Source organism: Girardinichthys multiradiatus, chromosome Y (genome assembly GCF_021462225.1).
Source record: "Girardinichthys multiradiatus isolate DD_20200921_A chromosome Y, DD_fGirMul_XY1, whole genome shotgun sequence".
Taxonomy (NCBI): Eukaryota; Metazoa; Chordata; class Actinopteri; order Cyprinodontiformes; family Goodeidae; genus Girardinichthys; species Girardinichthys multiradiatus.
The window spans coordinates 33,154,244-33,181,758 of NC_061818.1; the positions used below are offsets into that span (position 1 = coordinate 33,154,244).

Consider the following 27,515-nt stretch of genomic DNA (forward strand, 5'->3'; position numbering starts at 1 on the left):
CTTTTGGAAAGAAATATTTACTCCTCTACACAAGCTTGGAAATGCATAAAACAGCATGACATTTAAACATGTTCCTGAGGTCCTTCACAACCACCTTATTTCTGCCTTTAAGGAGGCCTCTAGCAAGTACTACACATGGCGAAGCTTTGGCCCTGAGGACCAGCGAACGCAGGACCTGTGGTTTGACATGAGCGACGTTCGGCATGGCCAGGTCAGAGTCCACAGCATTCTGTCAAATTCACACAAACAGGCTGTGGTGAGTCTTATTGATATTTGTATGAATGCATTAGAAATCAAGCCACTGACCAAAAAATGTTCTACCACCATCAAACATTTTGTCTCTTTATCTGTTCTGTTAAATGCACATTTGATGAGATTTTTCTCATCTGTTTACAGCATTGATCAAAGAAACTGAAAGGTTGGAAAAACAAAACAGGCTTTATTATTGTAATTTTCTTCAGGCTACAAATATAAGTAACACTTCATTTTATTATCTTTAAAAACTGATCATTATATTTGTTGCATGTTTGTGTTTTCAAATCCCTAAAACAGTATTCATACTCCTTGAAGTTCTTCATATTTTGTCACATTACAATCAGAAATTTCATGGTCAATTGTTGGGATTTTAAGCGACACAAAGTAGTGCATAATTTTCATATTACACCAAGTCATGTAGGGGACACAGTAAATGTGAAAACACAGGCTCTGATCAAACGAAACCAAAATTAAGCTTGCTTTTAGTAGTACAAAACTGTAGACTGGAGGGGAACTTATACATGTCTTTCAAAACACTTTATTTTTCATAATTTGTACTGATAAAAGTTAGAAAAGCGTCAAATATTTGTAACAATTAAGTTAAACAAAAACGGAAAATCAATGGAATCTGGAAGGGGAAAATACTCTTTCACAGTTAATTTGAGTCTTTCACAAAGTTTTCTAAAACAATGAGAATCACTACCCCCAATACTTAATTATTTCATTAAAATGCATTTTTGGAATAAGGTCATATGTGCCACGTCAAACCTATAGTGGTTGACTTGTTAAAAGAAAATTTTTGATTTTCCACAAGTCTTGTTGAAAACAGTATATTTTGTCAACATCTCATCTTAAACTCAGATTTGCAGTCAAGCTTTTAGTGCTGTTCATGGTGAGCTACAATTTGGATAGCTTATTCCTAAATAGTGTTAGTGCTTATATGTGGTAAACTGAATTAGACTGTCTTCAAATTTGAAATCCTGGTAGATGGAGATGTAAGTGTTTCAATGTGAATTTAGGGCAGTTCAGAATGCGTCGATTGGACTACTCGCTATCTTTTTAGGAGGCCCGTGGAACCAGAGTTTTCACCTAATCAGCGTGTTTGTTACTAACGGTGCTCAGTTGGGATTGGAAGAAATAAACATAAGGGGCACCTAGATTTGAACTGGGGACCTGTTGTTCTGCAGTCATATGCTTTACCACTTAGATATTCAAGGCAGAGGACCTACAGAGACAGATAATTCAGCATGTTTATTACTGAAACTGCTCTATAGTATAGTAAAATATTTAACTGATACTTATATGACATCATCCTGACAGATAATTCAGCATGTTTGTTATTGAAAGTGCTCTATAAGGAACTTAGTAACATATTTAAATGTTGCAGGGGGCACCCAGAATTGAACTGGGGACCTCTTGATCTGCAGTCAAATGCTCTACCACTGAGCTACACCCCCATGTGCTGTTTGTTCTGCTAGCATACAATACAATGAGGACTATGGATATTTATTGTAGAGACAACACATTTCTCCTCCCATAATATTTAACAGATATATGTTGGAAACAATATTTTTTGTCACCTCAAGTGTTGTCTAGACTAATTGCCCTTTTTCATGCTTTTCCTTGATTGTAGCTTCAACAATCCTGTGGAAATACACTTAGTGACCAAAAACATAGAAGACATAGAAACTCTTCTGACGGCATCCTGCCTGCATCACTGAGTCTTTCATGGCTAAATTTGTTCATTTTTAAGACATGGACATTTGATTATTTATCTCATTTACTTTTGTTTTCAAAGAAAATTAGACATTATGTGAAAAACAAACTCAGGAGTTGATCTCCTTACAGAAAACTGAAACATGCTTTCAGCAGTCCATGTTTTAACCCTCCTTGGTCCTTAAATATATATATTTGCCTAACTTTGGCTGTACATATGTAAATTGCAGGGGATTTGCCTGTTTTTTATAGTTTTTCATCTGGTTTTAAAACAAATAGCCCAACATGTGTCCCTTTGGCATTTTTCCTCCAATTACTCCAAATAAATTGCACTTTTTAACTGAATATGATTGCATTTAATCCATCTTTTTCATATGTCATTCATCAGATGGTGTAAAAATTCAACTTTTTCACATCTTTGCGCATACAGGTGACTTCAATGTGAACCACTGCTGGGTCCAATTTATAAAACCCTTCAAGTGAAACAACAAGTAGTCTGTCTTTTCAAGGCAGAGGACCTACAGAGACAGATAATTCAGCATGTTTGTTATTGAAAGTGCTCTATAAGGAACTTAGTAACATATTTAAATGTTGCAGGAGGCACCCAGAATTGAACTGGGGACCTCTTGATCTGCAGTCAAATGCTCTACCACTGAGCTACACCCCCATGTGCTGTTTGTTCTGCTAGCATACAATACAATGAGGACTATGGATATTTATTGTAGAGACAACACATTTCTCCTCCCATAATATTTAACAGATATATGTTGGAAACAATATTTTTTGTCACCTCAAGTGTTGTCTAGACTAATTGCCCTTTTTCATGCTTTTCCTTGATTGTAGCTTCAACAATCCTGTGGAAATACACTTAGTGACCAAAAACATAGAAGACATAGAAACTCTTCTGACAGCATCCTGCCTACATCACTGAGTCTTTCATGGCTAAATTTGTTCATTTTTAAGACATGGACATTTGATTATTTATCTCATTTACTTTAGTTTTCAAAGAAAATTAGACATTATGTGAAAAACAAACTCAGGAATTGTTGTCCTTACAGAAAACTGAAACATGCTTTCAGCAGTCCATGTTTTAACCCTCCTTGGTCCTTAAATATATATATTTGCCTAACTTTGGCTGTACATATGTAAATTGCAGGGGATTTGCCTGTTTTTTATAGTTTTTCATCTGCTTTTAAAACAAATAGCCCAACATGTGTCCCTTTGGCATTTTTCCTCCAATTACTCCCATTAAATTGCACTTTTTAACTGAATATGATTGCATTTAATCCATCTTTTTAATATGTCATTCATCTGATGGTGTAAAAATTCAACTTTTTCACATCTTTGCGCATACAGGTGAATTTGATGTGAACCACTGCTGGGTCCACATTATAAAACCCTTCAAGTGAAACAACAAGTAGTCTATCTCTTCAAGGCAGAGGACCTACAGAGACAGATAATTCAGCATGTTTGTTATTGAAAGTGCTCTATAAGGAACTTAGTAACATATTTAAATTTTGCAGGGGGCACCCAGAATTGAACTGGGGACCTCTTGATCTGCAGTCAAATGCTCTACCACTGAGCTACACCCCCATGTGCTGTTTGTTCTGCTAGCATACAATACAATGAGGACTATGGATATTTATTGTAGAGACAACACATTTCTCCTCCCATAATATTTAACAGATATATGTTGGAAACAATTTTTTGTCACCTCAAGTGTTGTCTAGACTAATATCCCTTTTTCATGCTTTTCCTTGATTGTAGCTTCAACAATCCTGTGGAAATACACTTAGTGACCAAAAACATAGAAGACATAGAAACTCTTCTGACGGCATCCTGCCTGCATCACTGAGTCTTTCATGGCTAAATTTGTTCATTTTTAAGACATGGACATTTGATTATTTATCTCATTTACGTTTGTTTTCAAAGAAAATTAGACATTATGTGAAAAACAAACTCAGGAGTTGATCTCCTTACAGAAAACTGAAACATGCTTTCAGCAGTCCATGTTTTAACCCTCCTTAGTCCTTAAATATATATAATTGCCTAACTTTGGCTGTACATATGTAAATTGCAGGGGATTTGCCTGTTTTTTATAGTTTTTCATCTGGTTTTAAAACAAATAGCCCAACATGTGTCCCTTTGGCATTTTTCCTCCAATTACTCCAAATAAATTGCACTTTTTAACTGAATATGATTGCATTTAATCCATCTTTTTCATATGTCATTCATCAGATGGTGTACAAATTCAACTTTTTCACATCTTTGCGCATACAGGTGACTTCAATGTGAACCACTGCTGGGTCCACTTTTGTTTTCAAAGAAAATTAGACATTATGTGAAAAACAAACTCAGGAATTGTTGTCCTTACAGAAAACTGAAACATGCTTTCAGCAGTCCATGCTTTAACCCTCCTTGGTCCTTAAATATATATATTTGCCTAACTTTGGCTGTACATATGTAAATTGCAGGGGATTTGCCTGTTTGTTTATAGTTTTTCATCTGCTTTTAAAACAAATAGCCCAACATGTGTCCCTTTGGCATTTTTCCTCCAATTACTCCCATTAAATTGCACTTTTTAACTGAATATGATTGCATTTAATGCATCTTTTTAATATGTCATTTATCAGATGGTGTAAAAATTCAACTTTTTCACATCTTTACGCATACAGGTGAATTTGATGTGAACCACTGCTGGGTCCACATTATAAAACCCTTCAAGTGAAACAACAAGTAGTCTGTCTCTTCAAGGCAGAGGACCTACAGAGACAGATAATTCAGCATGTTTGTTATTGAAAGTGCTCTATAATCAAACTTGGTAACATATTTAAATGTTGCAGGGGGCACCCAGAATTGAACTGGGGACCTCTTGATCTGCAGTCAAATGCTCTACCACTGAGCTACACCCCCATGTGCTGTTTGTTCTGCTAGCATACAATACAATGAGGACTATGGATATTTATTGTAGAGACAACACATTTCTCCTCACATAATATTTAACAGATATATGTTGGAAACAATATTTTTTGTCACCTCAAGTGTTGTCTAGACTAATTGCCCTTTTTCATGCTTTTCCTTGATTGTAGCTTCAACAATCCTGTGGAAATACACTTAGTGACCAAAAACATAGAAGACATAGAAACTCTTCTGACAGCATCCTGCCTACATCACTGAGTCTTACATGGCTAAATTTGTTCATTTTTAAGACATGGACATTTGATTATTTATCTCATTTACGTTTGTTTTCAAAGAAAATTAGACATTATGTGAAAAACAAACTCAGGAGTTGATCTCCTTACAGAAAACTGAAACATGCTTTCAGCAGTCCATGTTTTAACCCTCCTTAGTCCTTAAATATATATATTTGCCTAACTTTGGCTGTACATATGTAAATTGCAGGGGATTTGCCTGTTTTTTATAGTTTTTCATCTGGTTTTAAAACAAATAGCCCAACATGTGTCCCTTTGGCATTTTTCCTCCAATTACTCCAAATAAATTGCACTTTTTAACTGAATATGATTGCATTTAATCCATCTTTTTCATATGTCATTCATCAGATGGTGTAAAAATTCAACTTTTTCACTTCTTTGCGCATACAGGTGAATTCGATGTGAACCACTGCTGGGTCCACTTTTGTTTTCAAAGAAAATTAGATATTATATGAAAAAAAAACTCAGGAATTGTTGTCCTTACAGAAAACTGAAACATGCTTTCAGCAGTCCATGCTTTAACCCTCCTTGGTCCTTAAATATATATATTTGCCTAACTTTGGCTGTACATATGTAAATTGCAGGGGATTTGCCTGTTTGTTTATAGTTTTTCATCTGCTTTTAAAACAAATAGCCCAACATGTGTCCCTTTGGCATTTTTCCTCCAATTACTCCCATTAAATTGCACTTTTTAACTGAATATGATTGCATTTAATGCATCTTTTTAATATGTCATTCATCTGATGGTGTAAAAATTCAACTTTTTCACATCTTTGCACATACAGGTGACTTCAATGTGAACCACTGCTGGGTCCAATTTATAAAACCCTTCAAGTGAAACAACAAGTAGTCTATCTCTTCAAGGCAGAGGACCTACAGAGACAGATAATTCAGCATGTTTGTTATTGAAAGTGCTCTATAATCAAACTTAGTAACATATTTAAATTTTGCAGGGGGCACCCAGAATTGAACTGGGGACCTCTTGATCTGCAGTCAAATGCTCTACCACTGAGCTACACCCCCATGTGCTGTCTGTTCTGCTAGCATACAATACAATGAGGACTATGGATATTTATTGTAGAGACAACACATTTCTCCTCACATAATATTTAACAGATATATGTTGGAAACAATATTTTTTGTCACCTCAAGTGTTGTCTAGACTAATATCCCTTTTTGATGCTTTTCCTTGATTGTAGCTTCAACAGTCCTGTGGAAATACACTTAGTGACCAAAAACATAGAAGACATAGAAACTCTTCTGACGGCATCCTGCCTGCATCACTGAGTATTTCATGGCTAAATTTGTTCATTTTTAAGACATGGACATTTGATTATTTATCTCATTTACGTTTGTTTTCAAAGAAAATTAGACATTATGTGAAAAACAAACTCAGGAGTTGATCTCCTTACAGAAAACTGAAACATGCTTTCAGCAGTCCATGTTTTAACCCTCCTTAGTCCTTAAATATATATATTTGCCTAACTTTGGCTGTACATATGTAAATTGCAGGGGATTTGCCTGTTTTTTATAGTTTTTCATCTGGTTTTAAAACAAATAGCCCAACATGTGTCCCTTTGGCATTTTTCCTCCAATTACTCCAAATAAATTGCACTTTTTAACTGAATATGATTGCATTTAATGCATCTTTTTCACATGTCATGCATCGGATAGGGTAAAAATTCAACTTTTTCACATCTTTACGCATACAGGTGAATTTGATGTGAACCACTGCTGGGTCCAATTTATAAAACCCTTCAAGTGAAACAACAAGTAGTCTGTCTTTTCAAGGCAGAGGACCTACAGAGACAGATAATTCAGCATGTTTGTTATTGAAAGTGCTCTATAAGGAACTTAGTAACATATTTAAATGTTGCAGGGGGCACCCAGAATTGAACTGGGGACCTCTTGATCTGCAGTCAAATGCTCTACCACTGAGCTACACCCCCATGTGCTGTTTGTTCTGCTAGCATACAATACAATGAGGACTATGGATATTTATTGTAGAGACAACACATTTCTCCTCCCATAATATTTAACAGATATATGTTGGAAACAATATTTTTTGTCACCTCAAGTGTTGTCTAGACTAATTGCCCTTTTTCATGCTTTTCCTTGATTGTAGCTTCAACAATCCTGTGGAAATACACTTAGTGACCAAAAACATAGAAGACATAGAAACTCTTCTGACAGCATCCTGCCTACATCACTGAGTCTTTCATGGCTAAATTTGTTCATTTTTAAGACATGGACATTTGATTATTTATCTCATTTACTTTAGTTTTCAAAGAAAATTAGACATTATGTGAAAAACAAACTCAGGAATTGTTGTCCTTACAGAAAACTGAAACATGCTTTCAGCAGTCCATGTTTTAACCCTCCTTGGTCCTTAAATATATATATTTGCCTAACTTTGGCTGTACATATGTAAATTGCAGGGGATTTGCCTGTTTGTTTATAGTTTTTCATCTGCTTTTAAAACAAATAGCCCAACATGTGTCCCTTTGGCATTTTTCCTCCAATTACTCCCATTAAATTGCACTTTTTAACTGAATATGATTGCATTTAATGCATCTTTTTAATATGTCATTCATCTGATGGTGTAAAAATTCAACTTTTTCACATCTTTGCACATACAGGTGAATTTGATGTGTACCATTGCTGGGTCCAATTATAAAACCCTTCAAGTGAAACAACAAGTAGTCTATCTCTTCAAGGCAGAGGACCTACAGAGACAGATAATTCAGCATGTTTGTTATTGAAAGTGCTCTATAAGGAACTTAGTAACATATTTAAATGTTGCAGGGGGCACCCAGAATTGAACTGGGGACCTCTTGATCTGCAGTCAAATGCTCTACCACTGAGCTACACCCCCATGTGCTGTTTGTTCTGCTAGCATACAATACAATGAGGACTATGGATATTTATTGTAGAGACAACACATTTCTCCTCCCATAATATTTAACAGGTATATGTTGGAAACAATTTTTTGTCACCTCAAGTGTTGTCTAGACTAATATCCCTTTTTGATGCTTTTCCTTGATTGTAGCTTCAACAGTCCTGTGGAAATACACTTAGTGACCAAAAACATAGAAGACATAGAAACTCTTCTGACGGCATCCTGCCTGCATCACTGAGTCTTTCATGGCTAAATTTGTTCATTTTTAAGACATGGACATTTTATTATTTATCTCATTTACGTTTGTTTTCAAAGAAAATTAGACATTATGTGAAAAACAAACTCAGGAGTTGATCTCCTTACAGAAAACTGAAACATGCTTTCAGCAGTCCATGTTTTAACCCTCCTTAGTCCTTAAATATATATAATTGCCTAACTTTGGCTGTACATATGTAAATTGCAGGGGATTTGCCTGTTTTTTATAGTTTTTCATCTGGTTTTAAAACAAATAGCCCAACATGTGTCCCTTTGGCATTTTTCCTCCAATTACTCCCATTAAATTGCACTTTTTAACTGACTATGATTGCATTTAATGCATCTTTTTCATATGTCATTCATCAGATGGTGTAAAAATTCAACTTTTTCACATCTTTACGCATACAGGTGAATTTGATGTGAACCACTGCTGGGTCCACATTATAAAACCCTTCAAGTGAAACAACAAGTAGTCTGTCTCTTCAAGGCAGAGGACCTACAGAGACAGATAATTCAGCATGTTTATTATTGAAAGTGCTCTATAATCAAACTTAGTAACATATTTAAATGTTGCAGGGGGCACCCAGAATTGAACTGGGGACCTCTTGATCTGCAGTCAAATGCTCTACCACTGAGCTACACCCCCATGTGCTGTTTGTTCTGCTAGCATACAATACAATGAGGACTATGGATATTTATTGTAGAGACAACACATTTCTCCTCCCATAATATTTAACAGATATATGTTGGAAACAATATTTTTGTCACCTCAAGTGTTGTCTAGACTAATTGCCCTTTTTCATGCTTTTCCTTGATTGTAGCTTCAACAATCCTGTGGAAATACACTTAGTGACCAAAAACATAGAAGACATAGAAACTCTTCTGACAGCATCCTGCCTACATCACTGAGTCTTTCATGGCTAAATTTGTTCATTTTTAAGACATGGACATTTGATTATTTATCTCATTTACTTTAGTTTTCAAAGAAAATTAGACATTATGTGAAAAACAAACTCAGGAACTGTTGTCCTTACAGAAAACTGAAACATGCTTTCAGCAGTCCATGTTTTAACCCTCCTTGGTCCTTAAATATATATATTTGCCTAACTTTGGCTGTACATATGTAAATTGCAGGGGATTTGCCTGTTTTTTATAGATTTTCATGTGGTTTTAAAACAAATAGCCCAACATGTGTCCCTTTGGCATTTTTCCTCCAATTACTCCAAATAAATTGCATTTTTTAACTGACTATGATTGCATTTAATGCATCTTTTTCATATGTCATTCATCAGATGGTGTAAAAATTCAACTTTTTCACATCTTTGCGCATACAGGTGAATTTGATGTGTACCATTGCTGGGTCCAATTTATAAAACCCTTCAAGTGAAACAACAAGTAGTCTGTCTCTTCAAGGCAGAGGACCTACAGAGACAGATAATTCAGCATGTTTGTTATTGAAAGTGCTCTATAAGGAACTTAGTAACATATTTAAATGTTGCAGGGGGCACCCAGAATTGAACTGGGGACCTCTTGATCTGCAGTCAAATGCTCTACCACTGAGCTACACCCCCATGTGCTGTTTGTTCTGCTAGCATACAATACAATGAGGACTATGGATATTTATTGTAGAGACAACACATTTCTCCTCACATAATATTTAACAGATATATGTTGGAAACAATATCTTTTGTCACCTCAAGTGTTGTCTAGACTAATATCCCTTTTTGATGCTTTTCCTTGATTGTAGCTTCAACAGTCCTGTGGAAATACACTTAGTGACCAAAAACATAGAAGACATAGAAACTCTTCTGACAGCATCCTGCCTGCATCACTGAGTATTTCATGGCTAAATTTGTTCATTTTTAAGACATGGACATTTGATTATTTATCTCATTTACGTTTGTTTTCAAAGAAAATTAGACATTATGTGAAAAACAAACTCAGGAGTTGATCTCCTTACAGAAAACTGAAACATGCTTTCAGCAGTCCATGTTTTAACCCTCCTTAGTCCTTAAATATATATAATTGCCTAACTTTGGCTGTACATATGTAAATTGCAGGGGATTTGCCTGTTTTTTATAGTTTTTCATCTGGTTTTAAAACAAATAGCCCAACATGTGTCCCTTTGACATTTTTCTTCCAATTACTCCAAATAAATTGCATTTTTTAACTGACTATGATTGCATTTAATGCATCTTTTTAATATGTCATTCATCAGATGGTGTAAAAATTCAACTTTTTCACATCTTTACGCATACAGGTGAATTTGATGTGAACCACTGCTGGGTCCACTTTATAAAACCCTTCAAGTGAAACAACAAGTAGTCTGTCTCTTCAAGGCAGAGGACCTACAGAGACAGATAATTCAGCATGTTTGTTATTGAAAGTGCTCTATAATCAAACTTAGTAACATATTTAAATGTTGCAGGGGGCACCCAGAATTAACTGGGGACCTCTTGATCTGCAGTCAAATGCTCTACCACTGAGCTACACCCCCATGTGCTGTTTGTTCTGCTAGCATACAATACAATGAGGACTATGGATATTTATTGTAGAGACAACACATTTCTCCTCCCATAATATTTAACAGATATATGTTGGAAACAATATTTTTTGTCACCTCAAGTGTTGTCTAGACTAATTGCCCTTTTTCATGCTTTTCCTTGATTGTAGCTTCAACAATCCTGTGGAAATACACTTAGTGACCAAAAACATAGAAGACATAGAAACTCTTCTGACGGCATCCTGCCTGCATCACTGAGTCTTTCATGGCTAAATTTGTTCATTTTAAGACATGGACATTTGATTATTTATCTCATTTACGTTTGTTTTCAAAGAAAATTAGACATTATGTGAAAAACAAACTCAGGAGTTGTTGTCCTTACAGAAAACTGAAACATGCTTTCAGCAGTCCATGTTTTAACCCTCCTTGGTCCTTAAATATATATATTTGCCTAACTTTGGCTGTACATATGTAAATTGCAGGGGATTTGCCTGTTTTTTATAGTTTTTCATGTGGTTTTAAAACAAATAGCCCAACATGTGTCCCTTTGGCATTTGTCTTCCAATACTCCCATTAAATTGCATTTTTTAACTGAATATGATTGCATTTAATCCATTTTTTTCATATGTCATTCATCAGATGGTGTACAAATTCAACTTTTTCACATCTTTGCACATACAGGTGACTTCGATGTGAACCACTGCTGGGTCCAATTTATAAAACCCTTCAAGTGAAACAACAAGTAGTCTGTCTCTTCAAGGCAGAGGACCTACAGAGACAGATAATTCAGCATGTTTGTTATTGAAAGTGCTCTATAAGGAAATTAGTAACATATTTAAATTTTGCAGGGGGCACCCAGAATTGAACTGGGGACCTCTTGATCTGCAGTCAAATGCTCTACCACTGAGCTACACCCCCATGTGCTGTTTGTTCTGCTAGCATACAATACAATGAGGACTATGGATATTTATTGTAGAGACAACACATTTCTCCTCACATAATATTTAACAGATATATGTTGGAAACAATATTTTTTGTCACCTCAAGTGTTGTCTAGACTAATATCCCTTTTTGATGCTTTTCCTTGATTGTAGCTTCAACAATCCTGTGGAAATACACTTAGTGACCAAAAACATAGAAGACATAGAAACTCTTCTGACGGCATCCTGCCTGCATCACTGAGTCTTTCATGGCTAAATTTGTTCATTTTTAAGACATGGACATTTGATTATTTATCTCATTTACGTTTGTTTTCAAAGAAAATTAGACATTATGTGAAAAACAAACTCAGGAGTTGTTGTCCTTACAGAAAACTGAAACATGCTTTCAGCAGTCCATGTTTTAACCCTCCTTGGTCCTTAAATATATATAATTGCCTAACTTTGGCTGTACATATGTAAATTGCAGGGGATTTGCCTGTTTTTTATAGTTTTTCATGTGGTTTTAAAACAAATAGCCCAACATGTGTCCCTTTGGCATTTTTCCTCCAATTACTCCAAATAAATTGCATTTTTTAACTGACTATGATTGCATTTAATGCATCTTTTTCATATGTCATTCATCAGATGGTGTAAAAATTCAACTTTTTCACATCTTTGCGCATACAGGTGAATTTGATGTGTACCATTGCTGGGTCCAATTTATAAAACCCTTCAAGTGAAACAACAAGTAGTCTGTCTCTTCAAGGCAGAGGACCTACAGAGACAGATAATTCAGCATGTTTGTTATTGAAAGTGCTCTATAAGGAACTTAGTAACATATTTAAATGTTGCAGGGGGCACCCAGAATTGAACTGGGGACCTCTTGATCTGCAGTCAAATGCTCTACCACTGAGCTACACCCCCATGTGCTGTTTGTTCTGCTAGCATACAATACAATGAGGACTATGGATATTTATTGTAGAGACAACACATTTCTCCTCACATAATATTTAACAGATATATGTTGGAAACAATATCTTTTGTCACCTCAAGTGTTGTCTAGACTAATATCCCTTTTTGATGCTTTTCCTTGATTGTAGCTTCAACAGTCCTGTGGAAATACACTTAGTGACCAAAAACATAGAAGACATAGAAACTCTTCTGACAGCATCCTGCCTGCATCACTGAGTATTTCATGGCTAAATTTGTTCATTTTTAAGACATGGACATTTGATTATTTATCTCATTTACGTTTGTTTTCAAAGAAAATTAGACATTATGTGAAAAACAAACTCAGGAGTTGATCTCCTTACAGAAAACTGAAACATGCTTTCAGCAGTCCATGTTTTAACCCTCCTTAGTCCTTAAATATATATAATTGCCTAACTTTGGCTGTACATATGTAAATTGCAGGGGATTTGCCTGTTTTTTATAGTTTTTCATCTGGTTTTAAAACAAATAGCCCAACATGTGTCCCTTTGACATTTTTCTTCCAATTACTCCAAATAAATTGCATTTTTTAACTGACTATGATTGCATTTAATGCATCTTTTTAATATGTCATTCATCAGATGGTGTAAAAATTCAACTTTTTCACATCTTTACGCATACAGGTGAATTTGATGTGAACCACTGCTGGGTCCACTTTATAAAACCCTTCAAGTGAAACAACAAGTAGTCTGTCTCTTCAAGGCAGAGGACCTACAGAGACAGATAATTCAGCATGTTTGTTATTGAAAGTGCTCTATAATCAAACTTAGTAACATATTTAAATGTTGCAGGGGGCACCCAGAATTAACTGGGGACCTCTTGATCTGCAGTCAAATGCTCTACCACTGAGCTACACCCCCATGTGCTGTTTGTTCTGCTAGCATACAATACAATGAGGACTATGGATATTTATTGTAGAGACAACACATTTCTCCTCCCATAATATTTAACAGATATATGTTGGAAACAATATTTTTTGTCACCTCAAGTGTTGTCTAGACTAATTGCCCTTTTTCATGCTTTTCCTTGATTGTAGCTTCAACAATCCTGTGGAAATACACTTAGTGACCAAAAACATAGAAGACATAGAAACTCTTCTGACAGCATCCTGCCTACATCACTGAGTCTTTCATGGCTAAATTTGTTCATTTTTAAGACATGGACATTTGATTATTTATCTCATTTACTTTAGTTTTCAAAGAAAATTAGACATTATGTGAAAAACAAACTCAGGAACTGTTGTCCTTACAGAAAACTGAAACATGCTTTCAGCAGTCCATGTTTTAACCCTCCTTGGTCCTTAAATATATATATTTGCCTAACTTTGGCTGTACATATGTAAATTGCAGGGGATTTGCCTGTTTTTTATAGATTTTCATGTGGTTTTAAAACAAATAGCCCAACATGTGTCCCTTTGGCATTTTTCCTCCAATTACTCCAAATAAATTGCATTTTTTAACTGACTATGATTGCATTTAATGCATCTTTTTCATATGTCATTCATCAGATGGTGTAAAAATTCAACTTTTTCACATCTTTGCGCATACAGGTGAATTTGATGTGTACCATTGCTGGGTCCAATTTATAAAACCCTTCAAGTGAAACAACAAGTAGTCTGTCTCTTCAAGGCAGAGGACCTACAGAGACAGATAATTCAGCATGTTTGTTATTGAAAGTGCTCTATAAGGAACTTAGTAACATATTTAAATGTTGCAGGGGGCACCCAGAATTGAACTGGGGACCTCTTGATCTGCAGTCAAATGCTCTACCACTGAGCTACACCCCCATGTGCTGTTTGTTCTGCTAGCATACAATACAATGAGGACTATGGATATTTATTGTAGAGACAACACATTTCTCCTCACATAATATTTAACAGATATATGTTGGAAACAATATCTTTTGTCACCTCAAGTGTTGTCTAGACTAATATCCCTTTTTGATGCTTTTCCTTGATTGTAGCTTCAACAGTCCTGTGGAAATACACTTAGTGACCAAAAACATAGAAGACATAGAAACTCTTCTGACAGCATCCTGCCTGCATCACTGAGTATTTCATGGCTAAATTTGTTCATTTTTAAGACATGGACATTTGATTATTTATCTCATTTACGTTTGTTTTCAAAGAAAATTAGACATTATGTGAAAAACAAACTCAGGAGTTGATCTCCTTACAGAAAACTGAAACATGCTTTCAGCAGTCCATGCTTTAACCTTCCTTGGTCCTTAAATATATATAATTGCCTAACTTTGGCTGTACATATGTAAATTGCAGGGGATTTGCCTGTTTTTTATAGATTTTCATCTGGTTTTAAAACAAATAGCCCAACATGTGTCCCTTTGGCATTTTTCTTCCAATTACTCCCATTAAATTGCATTTTTTAACTGACTATGATTGCTTTTAATGCATCTTTTTCATATGTCATGCATCGGATAGGGTAGAAATTCAACTTTTTCACATCTTTGCGCATGCAGGTGAATTTGATGTGAACCACTGCTGGGTCCAGTTTATAAAACCCTTCAAGTGAAACAACAAGTAGTCTGTCTCTTCAAGGCAGAGGACCTACAGAGACAGATAATTCAGCATGTTTGTTATTGAAAGTGCTCTATAATCAAACTTAGTAACATATTTAAATGTTGCAGGGGGCACCCAGAATTAACTGGGGACCTCTTGATCTGCAGTCAAATGCTCTACCACTGAGCTACACCCCCATGTGCTGTTTGTTCTGCTAGCATACAATACAATGAGGACTATGGATATTTATTGTAGAGACAACACATTTCTCCTCCCATAATATTTAACAGATATATGTTGGAAACAATATTTTTTGTCACCTCAAGTGTTGTCTAGACTAATTGCCCTTTTTCATGCTTTTCCTTGATTGTAGCTTCAACAATCCTGTGGAAATACACTTAGTGACCAAAAACATAGAAGACATAGAAACTCTTCTGACGGCATCCTGCCTGCATCACTGAGTCTTTCATGGCTAAATTTGTTCATTTTTAAGACATGGACATTTGATTATTTATCTCATTTACGTTTGTTTTCAAAGAAAATTAGACATTATGTGAAAAACAAACTCAGGAGTTGTTGTCCTTACAGAAAACTGAAACATGCTTTCAGCAGTCCATGTTTTAACCCTCCTTGGTCCTTAAATATATATATTTGCCTAACTTTGGCTGTACATATGTAAATTGCAGGGGATTTGCCTGTTTTTTATAGTTTTTCATGTGGTTTTAAAACAAATAGCCCAACATGTGTCCCTTTGGCATTTGTCTTCCAATACTCCCATTAAATTGCATTTTTTAACTGAATATGATTGCATTTAATCCATTTTTTTCATATGTCATTCATCAGATGGTGTACAAATTCAACTTTTTCACATCTTTGCACATACAGGTGACTTCGATGTGAACCACTGCTGGGTCCAATTTATAAAACCCTTCAAGTGAAACAACAAGTAGTCTGTCTCTTCAAGGCAGAGGACCTACAGAGACAGATAATTCAGCATGTTTGTTATTGAAAGTGCTCTATAAGGAAATTAGTAACATATTTAAATTTTGCAGGGGGCACCCAGAATTGAACTGGGGACCTCTTGATCTGCAGTCAAATGCTCTACCACTGAGCTACACCCCCATGTGCTGTTTGTTCTGCTAGCATACAATACAATGAGGACTATGGATATTTATTGTAGAGACAACACATTTCTCCTCACATAATATTTAACAGATATATGTTGGAAACAATATTTTTTGTCACCTCAAGTGTTGCCTAGACTAATATCCCTTTTTGATGCTTTTCCTTGATTGTAGCTTCAACAATCCTGTGGAAATACACTTAGTGACCAAAAACATAGAAGACATAGAAACTCTTCTGACGGCATCCTGCCTGCATCACTGAGTCTTTCATGGCTAAATTTGTTCATTTTTAAGACATGGACATTTGATTATTTATCTCATTTACGTTTGTTTTCAAAGAAAATTAGACATTATGTGAAAAACAAACTCAGGAGTTGTTGTCCTTACAGAAAACTGAAACATGCTTTCAGCAGTCCATGTTTTAACCCTCCTTGGTCCTTAAATATATATAATTGCCTAACTTTGGCTGTACATATGTAAATTGCAGGGGATTTGCCTGTTTTTTATAGTTTTTCATGTGGTTTTAAAACAAATAGCCCAACATGTGTCCCTTTGGCATTTTTCCTCCAATTACTCCAAATAAATTGCATTTTTTAACTGACTATGATTGCATTTAATGCATCTTTTTCATATGTCATTCATCAGATGGTGTAAAAATTCAACTTTTTCACATCTTTGCGCATACAGGTGAATTTGATGTGTACCATTGCTGGGTCCAATTTATAAAACCCTTCAAGTGAAACAACAAGTAGTCTGTCTCTTCAAGGCAGAGGACCTACAGAGACAGATAATTCAGCATGTTTGTTATTGAAAGTGCTCTATAAGGAACTTAGTAACATATTTAAATGTTGCAGGGGGCACCCAGAATTGAACTGGGGACCTCTTGATCTGCAGTCAAATGCTCTACCACTGAGCTACACCCCCATGTGCTGTTTGTTCTGCTAGCATACAATACAATGAGGACTATGGATATTTATTGTAGAGACAACACATTTCTCCTCACATAATATTTAACAGATATATGTTGGAAACAATATCTTTTGTCACCTCAAGTGTTGTCTAGACTAATATCCCTTTTTGATGCTTTTCCTTGATTGTAGCTTCAACAGTCCTGTGGAAATACACTTAGTGACCAAAAACATAGAAGACATAGAAACTCTTCTGACAGCATCCTGCCTGCATCACTGAGTATTTCATGGCTAAATTTGTTCATTTTTAAGACATGGACATTTGATTATTTATCTCATTTACGTTTGTTTTCACAGAAAATTAGACATTATGTGAAAAACAAACTCAGGAATTGATCTCCATACAGAAAACTGAAACATGCTTTCAGCAGTCCATGCTTTAACCTTCCTTGGTCCTTAAATATATATAATTGCTTAACTTTGGCTGTACATATGTAAATTGCAGGGGATTTGCCTGTTTTTTATAGTTTTTCATCTGGTTTTAAAACAAATAGCCCAACATGTGTCCCTTTGGCATTTTTCTTCCAATTACTCCCATTAAATTGCATTTTTTAACTGAATATGATTGCCTTTAATCCATCTTTTTCATATGTCATTCATCAGATGGTGTAAAAATTCAACTTTTTCACATCTTTGCGCATGCAGGTGAATTTGATGTGAACCACTGCTGGGTCCAATTTATAAAACCCTTCAAGTGAAACAACAAGTAGTCTGTCTCTTCAAGGCAGAGGACCTACAGAGACAGATAATTCAGCATGTTTATTACTGAAACTGCTCTATAATCAAACTTAGTAACATATTTAAATGTTGCAGGGGGCACCCAGAATTAACTGGGGACCTCTTGATCTGCAGTCAAATGCTCTACCACTGAGCTACACCCCCATGTGCTGTTTGTTCTGCTAGCATACAATACAATGAGGACTATGGATATTTATTGTAGAGACAACACATTTCTCCTCCCATAATATTTAACAGATATATGTTGGAAACAATATTTTTTGTCACCTCAAGTGTTGTCTAGACTAATTGCCCTTTTTCATGCTTTTCCTTGATTGTAGCTTCAACAATCCTGTGGAAATACACTTAGTGACCAAAAACATAGAAGACATAGAAACTCTTCTGACGGCATCCTGCCTGCATCACTGAGTCTTTCATGGCTAAATTTGTTCATTTTTAAGACATGGACATTTGATTATTTATCTCATTTACGTTTGTTTTCAAAGAAAATTAGACATTATGTGAAAAACAAACTCAGGAGTTGTTGTCCTTACAGAAAACTGAAACATGCTTTCAGCAGTCCATGTTTTAACCCTCCTTGGTCCTTAAATATATATATTTGCCTAACTTTGGCTGTACATATGTAAATTGCAGGGGATTTGCCTGTTTTTTATAGTTTTTCATGTGGTTTTAAAACAAATAGCCCAACATGTGTCCCTTTGGCATTTGTCTTCCAATACTCCCATTAAATTGCATTTTTTAACTGAATATGATTGCATTTAATCCATTTTTTTCATATGTCATTCATCAGATGGTGTACAAATTCAACTTTTTCACATCTTTGCACATACAGGTGACTTCGATGTGAACCACTGCTGGGTCCAATTTATAAAACCCTTCAAGTGAAACAACAAGTAGTCTGTCTCTTCAAGGCAGAGGACCTACAGAGACAGATAATTCAGCATGTTTGTTATTGAAAGTGCTCTATAAGGAAATTAGTAACATATTTAAATTTTGCAGGGGGCACCCAGATTTGAACTGGGGACCTCTTGATCTGCAGTCAAATGCTCTACCACTGAGCTATACCCCCATGTGCTGTTTGTTCTGCTAGCATACAATACAATGAGGACTATGGATATTTATTGTAGAGACAACACATTTCTCCTCACATAATATTTAACAGATATATGTTGGAAACAATATTTTTTGTCACCTCAAGTGTTGTCTAGACTAATATCCCTTTTTGATGCTTTTCCTTGATTGTAGCTTCAACAATCCTGTGGAAATACACTTAGTGACCAAAAACATAGAAGACATAGAAACTCTTCTGACGGCATCCTGCCTGCATCACTGAGTCTTTCATGGCTAAATTTGTTCATTTTTAAGACATGGACATTTGATTATTTATCTCATTTACGTTTGTTTTCAAAGAAAATTAGACATTATGTGAAAAACAAACTCAGGAGTTGTTGTCCTTACAGAAAACTGAAACATGCTTTCAGCAGTCCATGTTTTAACCCTCCTTGGTCCTTAAATATATATAATTGCCTAACTTTGGCTGTACATATGTAAATTGCAGGGGATTTGCCTGTTTTTTATAGTTTTTCATGTGGTTTTAAAACAAATAGCCCAACATGTGTCCCTTTGGCATTTTTCCTCCAATTACTCCCATTAAATTGCATTTTTTAACTGAATATGATTGCATTTAATGCATCTTTTTAATATGTCATTCATCAGATGGTGTACAAATTCAACTTTTTCACATCTTTGCGCATACAGGTGACTTCAATGTGAACCACTGCTGGGTCCAATTTATAAAACCCTTCAGGTGAAACAACAAGTAGTCTGTCTCTTCAAGGCAGAGGACCTACAGAGACAGATAATTCAGCATGTTTGTTATTGAAAGTGCTCTATAATCAAACTTAGTAACATATTTAAATGTTGCAGGGGGCACCCAGAATTGAACTGGGGACCTCTTGATCTGCAGTCAAATGCTCTACCACTGAGCTACACCCCCATGTGCTGTTTGTTCTGCTAGCATACAATACAATGAGGACTATGGATATTTATTGTAGAGACAACACATTTCTCCTCACATAATATTTAACAGGTATATGTTGGAAACAATATTTTTTGTCACCTCAAGTGTTGTCTAGACTAATTGCCCTTTTTCATGCTTTTCCTTGATTGTAGCTTCAACAATCCTGTGGAAATACACTTAGTGACCAAAAACATAGAAGACATAGAAACTCTTCTGACGGCATCCTGCCTGCATCACTGAGTCTTTCATGGCTAAATTTGTTCATTTTTAAGACATGGACATTTTATTATTTATCTCATTTACGTTTGTTTTCAAAGAAAATTAGACATTATGTGAAAAACAAACTCAGGAATTGTTGTCCTTACAGAAAACTGAAACATGCTTTCAGCAGTCCATGTTTTAACCCTCCTTGGTCCTTAAATATATATATTTGCCTAACTTTGGCTGTACATATGTAAATTGCAGGGGATTTGCCTGTTTTTTATAGTTTTTCATGTGGTTTTAAAACAAATAGCCCAACATGTGTCCCTTTGGCATTTTTCCTCCAATTACTCCCATTAAATTGCACTTTTTAACTGAATATGATTGCATTTAATGCATCTTTTTCACATGTCATGCATCGGATAGGGTAAAAATTCAACTTTTTCACATCTTTGCGCATACAGGTGAAATTGATGTGAACCACTGCTGGGTCCATTTTATAAAACCCTTCAAGTGAAACAACAAGTAGTCTGTCTCTTCAAGGCAGAGGACCTACAGAGACAGATAATTCAACATGTTTGTTATTGAAAGTGCTCTATAAAGAACTTAGTAACATATTTAAATGTTGCAGGGGGCACCCAGAATTGAACTGGAGACCTCTTGATCTGCAGTCAAATGCTCTACCACTGAGCTACACCCCCATGTGCTGTTTGTTCAGCTAGCATACAATACAATGAGGTCTATGGATATTTATTGTAGTGACAACATTGTAGATATATATTTGTCTATCTTTGGCTGTACATATGTAAATTGCAATATAGTGCCTGGTTTTTATAGTTTTTCATCTTGTTTTAAACCAAATATCCCAACATGTGTCCCTCTGGCATTTTTTGTGGGCTTAAAGCATGTCAAGCTGTGCTTGTGTGAACTATAGTCTGTCTCTTGAAGGAAGAGGCATATCAAAACAAATAATTCGGCATGGTTGTTACTGAAACTGCTCCATTGAGAACTTACCAATATATTTAAATGTTGTAGGGAACACACAGATTTTAACTGGGGACCTCTTGATCTGCAATCAAAGGCTCTACCACTGACCTCTATCCCATATATAGAAAGGTCCTACCTGTACGTCTTCTAGTTAGCGGACCAACTGTTATGCCATATGCTTTTACACTAGATTTGTCATTTTTGCCTATTTTTTAACTTGAGAACAGTTCTTCAATATGTTTCTTATACTATTTTCCTCTAAAATACCATTTCTCTGACTGTTTTTTTTTTGTCCTTCTCGATGTATCATTTTATGTCTCATCTGTTTGCAGAGAGTTGCCCTGTCTTTTGACTTTCCTTTTTACGGACATTACCTGAAGCAGATTACTATTGCAACAGGAGGTACAACTTCAGTAACCTAACAGATGCTCAAGTAACCTTTCCTCCTCTCCTGCATATGCTCAGAGAGGGCCTCTTTACATTTGAACAAGTCATACTCAAGATTTACATATTCTTCCATCTGGTCTTTTGTCAGGATTCACCTTCACCGGGGATGTTACTCACCGTATGCTGACCACCACACAGTACATTGCCCCTCTGATGGCTAATTTTGACCCCAGCCACTCTAAAGATTCCACCGTTCAGTACCTGGATAATGGTAAAACACCATCTCACATGTTAACACCTAGATTTCGCCCAGAAGTTTAAGACTAACCATTTTTTTGTAGGAGAAGTGTTTGTGGTCCAGTGGGAGCGCGTCAGACTTCCAGGCAAAGAGTCGGAAGGAGCCTTTACGTTTCAGGCTGCTCTTTATAAGACAGGAAGAATCACATTCAGCTACAGAGACGTGAGGCACTTCTGTCATCTCTGCTCTTAAAAATCTAATTTCATTATTCTCCACCGTACCTTTATACCCAGCCTTGATATCCCGTTGTCTGCTCAACAGATCCCTTTGTCACTAGACGAGATCGGATCAGCCGAACATCCAGTTAAGGCCGGCTTGTCAGATGCCTTTTTGGTCATGTCACCCACTTCTCAATCACCAGGTCAATAACAATTGTTTATTATAAATGCAGCACCCTCCACAATTATTGGCACTCCTGGTTAGGATGTGTAAAAAAATGACATATTATGCTTTTGTTAAAGTACCATGATCTCTAATTGAAATAATCAGTGGGATTTTTTGGCATTCCTAGTAGCTCCTATGACATTAATATAACTGAAGCTTGGAGATGCGCTGACCCAGCCATCTAGACATCAAAATTAGGCTTTTGTCATGATGAAGACATACTCAGTTCTTATTCAACTGTCAGTGGTCATAGTATTATGCCTGTTGGATGTATTTTCCTTTTTTCATACTAAACAACTGTTCTCAAAGTAAATAAAATTTGGTTTTCTTCTATGTTTTGTGGATCTACACTACCAGTCAACAGTTTGGACATACTTTCTCATTCAACTGAATAAGTAACTGTAGAAACCTTAGACTGGTAGTGTATTTTGAGGGGTTTTACAAATATTTACAAGGGTTGTCAATAAATGTGAAGAGCACTGTAATTAACTGCCACTATACTTATTTCTCTCCTTCAGATGGAGCTCAGCAAACAATCTATGAGTACCATCGAGTTGAGATCAGCATGACAAAGATAACCAACTTATCTGCTGTAGAGCTCACACCACTACCCAGTCAGTGAAATCTCTCACTTTTCAATGCTGTTCAGTATCTTAATATCAGCTTTAAAACAATGAAATATCTATTTGTTGTCTATGTGTTTGTCTTCCCTTTTCAGCCTGCCTCCAGCATGACAGCTGTGAATACTGCCTCTCCTCCAACCGAACCTCTGGTTGCAGTTGGTGTAACGTTCTCCAGAGGTGAGCAGCTCATTCTTCAGGCCCAAACTACAACTCTGATAAAATATCCCCTTTGCTCTATACAAATGTTGTGTTTCAGGTGCTCGGATGGCATGGACCGACACAGGCAAGAATGGTTGGATTATTCCTGTTCGGAGGAGGTATATCCAGATCAGATGTTTACGTTGGTTTCACTGTGTTTTGAAGTATCGCAAAACTTTATTGTGCTGTGTGTGAACAGAGCAAAGACGCAACTTGTGATGGTTACTTCAGGGAGGACGGTTTCACGGGTTCCTCCGTTGCACCAGAGACAGAGCACATGACACCTTTGACTCCAGAACAAAGAGGCTGTAAAAGTGGTAATCTTTCCCATATCTTGTGCAGAATTTGATTTTTGGTAATCATAATTATTTAACAATTGCGGAGCAGAACTGAAGAGCTAAACCCACTCATTTCTTCCAGATGATCAGATTTTCATGTCGGGCAGCGGTGAGTCACAAATAAAAGTTATTATCTACTAACTGTCATTTTGGATTTAAAAAAAAGGTATGTTAATCTTGGCTGCAGATGTGAAAACAGAGTCTTCAACCAAGAGTAAAGGATTATCTCACACTGGCATCATAGCTGGTATTGCAACTGCTCTATTTTTACTCTTGGCTTTGATACTTGTTGCCGTTTACATCCACTGCTATCCCACCGGCTCATCACCGCTTTGCCTCATCCAGGTACACTGCCTGCACCAAGGATATGATTTAAACAAACTCTGTCATACATGTTGTACTTGTTGTATCACGTTTTCTATCAATGAATGTCCTACAGAGACGCAAAAGCTACTGGCCATCCATTAAGTTCCAACAGCAGCTACCAGGATACACAGAGGTAGAGGGAGAAGGTCATGAAAAATACAGCATTGTTGAAGCTGGACCATGCTGAAATCAGAAAACAAAGTGCTCTCATGCCTAAAATCTGTGCACACAGATACTTTTTACAATAAAGTTTTACTATGAAACACTGTGATATGTTAGTTTCCACAACCGAAAAACATTTATGATATTTTGGAACAGTGTTGCTGAGTTTCATACGACATTTAGTAACAATTAGCCAACATTTGCACACTGATCAGTTTCAAATAAAAGGTACTGCCCGAAAATATGTATACCTATGCCAGCAGTCTTATAAATTTAAGTGTGCTCCTCTTTCACCGATCCAATAAAGAACTGGGAAAAGTGAAGTTTTAGTGTCTTGTGCTTTTAATTGAGTGGTCTGTTTGGTGCAAGAATTTCTGAATACTGTAGTACAGCATAGTGTCCGCGTACAATTTCTCCACATTATTTACAACCATGAACTTTGGTGCAGATATTTTGTCATAGACTGACACAATGTTGCCCATAATTGTGAAGTGGAAGAAAAGTGATACATGGTTTTCATTTATTTATTTATTTTCTTTTACAAATAAAGGTTTGGTAAGTGTGGTGTGCATTTGTTGAGGTCTGGTTTTGTTGGTGTGTTTTTTTTTACTACTGTAAATTCAGTCCTGTTTTGCTGTCTGATATTTTCCTATTAGAAGTGTTACATGTGATTATTTTATTTTTAATTCACTTGTTTAAGTTGTCTAGAAACTTTCAATTAATAGATTGTGACTGCGTGTGTCTCTGAGATATAAATATGATGTGATGGAGGTCTGTTTCTTTTAGCAACTCTTCAAAATAGAAAAAAATACGAGAACAAACCAAGAAAGCAGCGTGTTAACTTTCATTTCACTAGCAAGGACCATGCCACAAAGATATGAGATTAAAGGTTTACTTGAAGGAAGGGGTTGAGGGTTAGGTCATCTGGGGAGAGTGCCAGAAGGCTGGAGCGGAAGAGACTCAGCGTGGGGGTGCAGTCTTCAGGAAAATAGCTTTTTCCCAAGCCTACTTAGGACCCCCCAGATGGGACCTGCAATGAAAAGAAGAGAATAAGTAATGAGGAAGTAGGGAGGAGAGTGATGGGATGAAGGGGAAGGAAGACAGAGAAGGTGAGAAGGGGTTAAGGGTCAGAGAGGGTGGGTGATTGGGGTTGATATAATGTGACATACTGTGTGGTATAGGTGAAGTGGCTATAAGTAGACTGCGGGGTAATTAGAGGTGTGGTTTGGGCGTGACCCTGCTCCTGAACCTGAGTTAACATATTAACTTCATATGTCAGGTATTTGCTACAAGAAAATATCTACTCACAAAACTGATCAACAATTAAAGGGTTTAAAACAACTCAAACTGTTGCGAATCTCTACAACTTTATCTTGCAACCATGTGAACAAGATGGTAAAATAGTATCTCCAAAGCTCACAGTCAGAGAACTGCAGCATTGAGTTGCATCGTGGGGTCTCCAAGTCCTTAGCCCTAAATTGTCCTTAGGTGTATTTGTTTTTTTCTGTGTTGACCGTGTGATTGTGACTGTCCAAGGTACAGAAAACGGATGGATAAATGAAACGTCAGTGATGAAAAGGTTTGTTATACCGTTTGCCAGCAGGTGTCGCCCTACACAATCGTTTCACCTGGACATGAAGTGAACGTGGCAGATGTGTAAAATGTGATTTAGGAGCACTGAATTGGTGGAGCCCCAAAATCTGCAATGTGACTGCATGGGTTCGCTATGCAAGAACAGATGGAGCTTGGATAGGACAGACAGGAGGTCCACAGGGCTCGATGAGATATCTCTGAATGCTGATTTGCACCCCTTTAAAACAGCTGTTTCAGTATTTGGTGGACATATTCAAATTATATAATCTCCCACTGAGTCTTGTGATGAGTAATTATTCATTCAATTGACATTTTAACTAATTGTACAACCCCCTCTTCCTCTCCGCGCGGACACGCGCATTGTAAGGAAGGAGGGCGTCGGGGGCGCGCTTTCCGTGTCTGATTAGTGGACTGACAGCCAGCTGTGCGACTACAACAACAATCCTCTGCTACATATAACTGGATTCTGGTTTTGGTCTGCCGCTAATCACAACTGTCCACTGTAGCTGGTGTTTTACAGCCAACACTCGACAGCACGCTGCCACTTTTGGCCCGTATCGTCGCCGGGTTGTCTGCTAACTAGCTAGAAGAGCGTTTCCTCCAACATGAATCCGTTGTGTGGCAGATGTAATCAAGTCGTTTACCCAACGGAAAAAGTGAACTGTCTGGATAAGGTAAGAGCTCGAAATCTCTTTGTTTTCCGTTCTTTTTACTCTGTAAAATATTCCAAACTGGCTCATGTGGTTTTTGGACCCTAACTGAGCTTGTTTCTGCCTCGCTTAAAGCGAAGCCGTTCACACATTTTGGTGAATGAACTGAACAGAAGAGCCCAACAGGCGAACAGGTATGTCGACGTTAGCAAGCTAACAGCTAGCCAGCGTCTGGTGATGCGGTGGCATCCCCAACGTGGTCGAAAGGAGAAATAGTGCCCATCCAGGTTAATAATGTACTGTTTTCACACTGGTTTGGTGGTTTCGTTTGGATTAAGGTGTATATTTGCCCTCAAGCAAGGCTTTGTCGTGCTTCCCGATATCCGACCCTTGTCTGGGCCCGAAACGACAAACGCGCCACACTTAATCAAACAGGGCGTATTTATTCGTTAGTTAGTACGCTTTTAATCTCACCCAGGAGCTTCCTCAGGTGGGGGAATTTCCATTCAGTTTCCAAACGATACAGCACTTTAACCCCGACCGAACACGTTTGTTTCCGTGTCCTGAACTCCTCCCAGGTAGCGCGGATTGTCTCATTTTCACCGGCTAATCTCGAATTAGGGATTATTAGACGAGAAGGCTCGTTTAGATTCACCCAAAACACGCTGCTAATCTCTGAGGTGGTAATCGCATCAGTTTTACCCACCGTGACTGCGGAGGTCAGCCATTGGCAGTGCTGGCACAGCTAAGGGAAATGTTAATGGTGTCAATCTGGTTCCCGTTTCTTCTCAAACTACAAGAACATGTTTACACAAAGAAACTTGAATATTAAGTTTGATAAAGAGCGTTACAACTATTTAACTCTGCAAGCCATTGGAAGCATTCGTGCACAATGCTTACTGTACTCAGCTGGGTGGGGTCTCTCTGCTTTGAATATGACTTTCAGCAGCTCTACAGCAGGGATTGGTGATCAGGACTTCAACCGTCCTTTAACGGCAAATGTTCTGGTATCCATGCATGGAATCTGCAATCTTAAAAACAGACATTTTTCTTAAAATAAAACTTTACCCAACATTTAAAATAAGCTACACCAGACACATTTAGACATGCATTAGCCAGAGATTTTATCCAGATTTTTCCTGCATCAGTTCTGATTGGTGATTGACAGGTAAATTGCTGTTCCTTAAATTATTTAAATGCTAAGAACCCCTAC

At 36.8% G+C, this 27,515-nt stretch overlaps 2 protein-coding genes, 1 long non-coding RNA gene and 19 other non-coding genes across 23 annotated transcripts in view; 2 read left to right on the top strand and 20 right to left on the bottom strand.

The window, feature by feature from the left end:
- The window catches only part of LOC124864817 (plexin domain-containing protein 1-like), a 34,897-nt gene extending 10,570 nt beyond the window's left edge, over positions 1–24,327 (top strand). Inside the window, exons 3-14 of one of the 2 annotated variants that reach the window (XM_047359748.1) lie at positions 113–256; positions 21,636–21,705; positions 21,839–21,961; positions 22,032–22,150; positions 22,250–22,349; positions 22,891–22,986; positions 23,091–23,172; positions 23,252–23,312; positions 23,393–23,510; positions 23,614–23,640; positions 23,719–23,876; positions 23,971–24,327. In XM_047359748.1, coding sequence (XP_047215704.1) covers positions 113–256; positions 21,636–21,705; positions 21,839–21,961; positions 22,032–22,150; positions 22,250–22,349; positions 22,891–22,986; positions 23,091–23,172; positions 23,252–23,312; positions 23,393–23,510; positions 23,614–23,640; positions 23,719–23,876; positions 23,971–24,084 — 1,212 coding nt within the window. In that variant the 3' untranslated portion in view covers positions 24,085–24,327. The remainder of the gene's footprint in view (positions 1–112; positions 257–21,635; positions 21,706–21,838; positions 21,962–22,031; positions 22,151–22,249; positions 22,350–22,890; positions 22,987–23,090; positions 23,173–23,251; positions 23,313–23,392; positions 23,511–23,613; positions 23,641–23,718; positions 23,877–23,970) is intronic. The other variant, XM_047359749.1, reaches the window with a different exon arrangement.
- On the bottom strand, positions 102–26,925 carry LOC124864819. The gene is made up of 3 exons (XR_007037371.1): positions 26,777–26,925; positions 24,955–25,089; positions 102–229 (listed from the first exon to the last, which is right to left on the bottom strand). It is a non-coding gene; the product is annotated as an uncharacterized LOC124864819 (long non-coding RNA).
- trnac-gca lies at positions 1,641–1,712 on the bottom strand. Its single transcript has one exon. It is a non-coding gene; the product is annotated as a tRNA-Cys (tRNA).
- On the bottom strand, positions 2,567–2,638 carry trnac-gca. The gene has a single exon. It is a non-coding gene; the product is annotated as a tRNA-Cys (tRNA).
- trnac-gca lies at positions 3,493–3,564 on the bottom strand. The gene has a single exon. It is a non-coding gene; the product is annotated as a tRNA-Cys (tRNA).
- On the bottom strand, positions 4,813–4,884 carry trnac-gca. The gene has a single exon. It is a non-coding gene; the product is annotated as a tRNA-Cys (tRNA).
- On the bottom strand, positions 6,135–6,206 carry trnac-gca. The gene has a single exon. It is a non-coding gene; the product is annotated as a tRNA-Cys (tRNA).
- On the bottom strand, positions 7,061–7,132 carry trnac-gca. The gene has a single exon. It is a non-coding gene; the product is annotated as a tRNA-Cys (tRNA).
- On the bottom strand, positions 7,987–8,058 carry trnac-gca. Its single transcript has one exon. It is a non-coding gene; the product is annotated as a tRNA-Cys (tRNA).
- Positions 8,912–8,983, bottom strand: trnac-gca. Its single transcript has one exon. It is a non-coding gene; the product is annotated as a tRNA-Cys (tRNA).
- On the bottom strand, positions 9,837–9,908 carry trnac-gca. The gene has a single exon. It is a non-coding gene; the product is annotated as a tRNA-Cys (tRNA).
- On the bottom strand, positions 10,764–10,834 carry trnac-gca. Its single transcript has one exon. It is a non-coding gene; the product is annotated as a tRNA-Cys (tRNA).
- Positions 11,687–11,758, bottom strand: trnac-gca. Its single transcript has one exon. It is a non-coding gene; the product is annotated as a tRNA-Cys (tRNA).
- On the bottom strand, positions 12,613–12,684 carry trnac-gca. Its single transcript has one exon. It is a non-coding gene; the product is annotated as a tRNA-Cys (tRNA).
- On the bottom strand, positions 13,540–13,610 carry trnac-gca. The gene has a single exon. It is a non-coding gene; the product is annotated as a tRNA-Cys (tRNA).
- On the bottom strand, positions 14,465–14,536 carry trnac-gca. Its single transcript has one exon. It is a non-coding gene; the product is annotated as a tRNA-Cys (tRNA).
- trnac-gca lies at positions 16,316–16,387 on the bottom strand. Its single transcript has one exon. It is a non-coding gene; the product is annotated as a tRNA-Cys (tRNA).
- On the bottom strand, positions 17,242–17,313 carry trnac-gca. Its single transcript has one exon. It is a non-coding gene; the product is annotated as a tRNA-Cys (tRNA).
- trnac-gca lies at positions 19,093–19,164 on the bottom strand. Its single transcript has one exon. It is a non-coding gene; the product is annotated as a tRNA-Cys (tRNA).
- Positions 20,020–20,091, bottom strand: trnac-gca. The gene has a single exon. It is a non-coding gene; the product is annotated as a tRNA-Cys (tRNA).
- Positions 20,946–21,017, bottom strand: trnac-gca. Its single transcript has one exon. It is a non-coding gene; the product is annotated as a tRNA-Cys (tRNA).
- LOC124864818 (LIM and SH3 domain protein 1-like) overlaps positions 25,998–27,515 on the top strand; it is a 42,056-nt gene continuing 40,538 nt past the window's right edge. Inside the window, exon 1 of the mRNA XM_047359750.1 lies at positions 25,998–26,326. Coding sequence (XP_047215706.1) covers positions 26,258–26,326 — 69 coding nt within the window. The 5' untranslated portion in view covers positions 25,998–26,257. The remainder of the gene's footprint in view (positions 26,327–27,515) is intronic.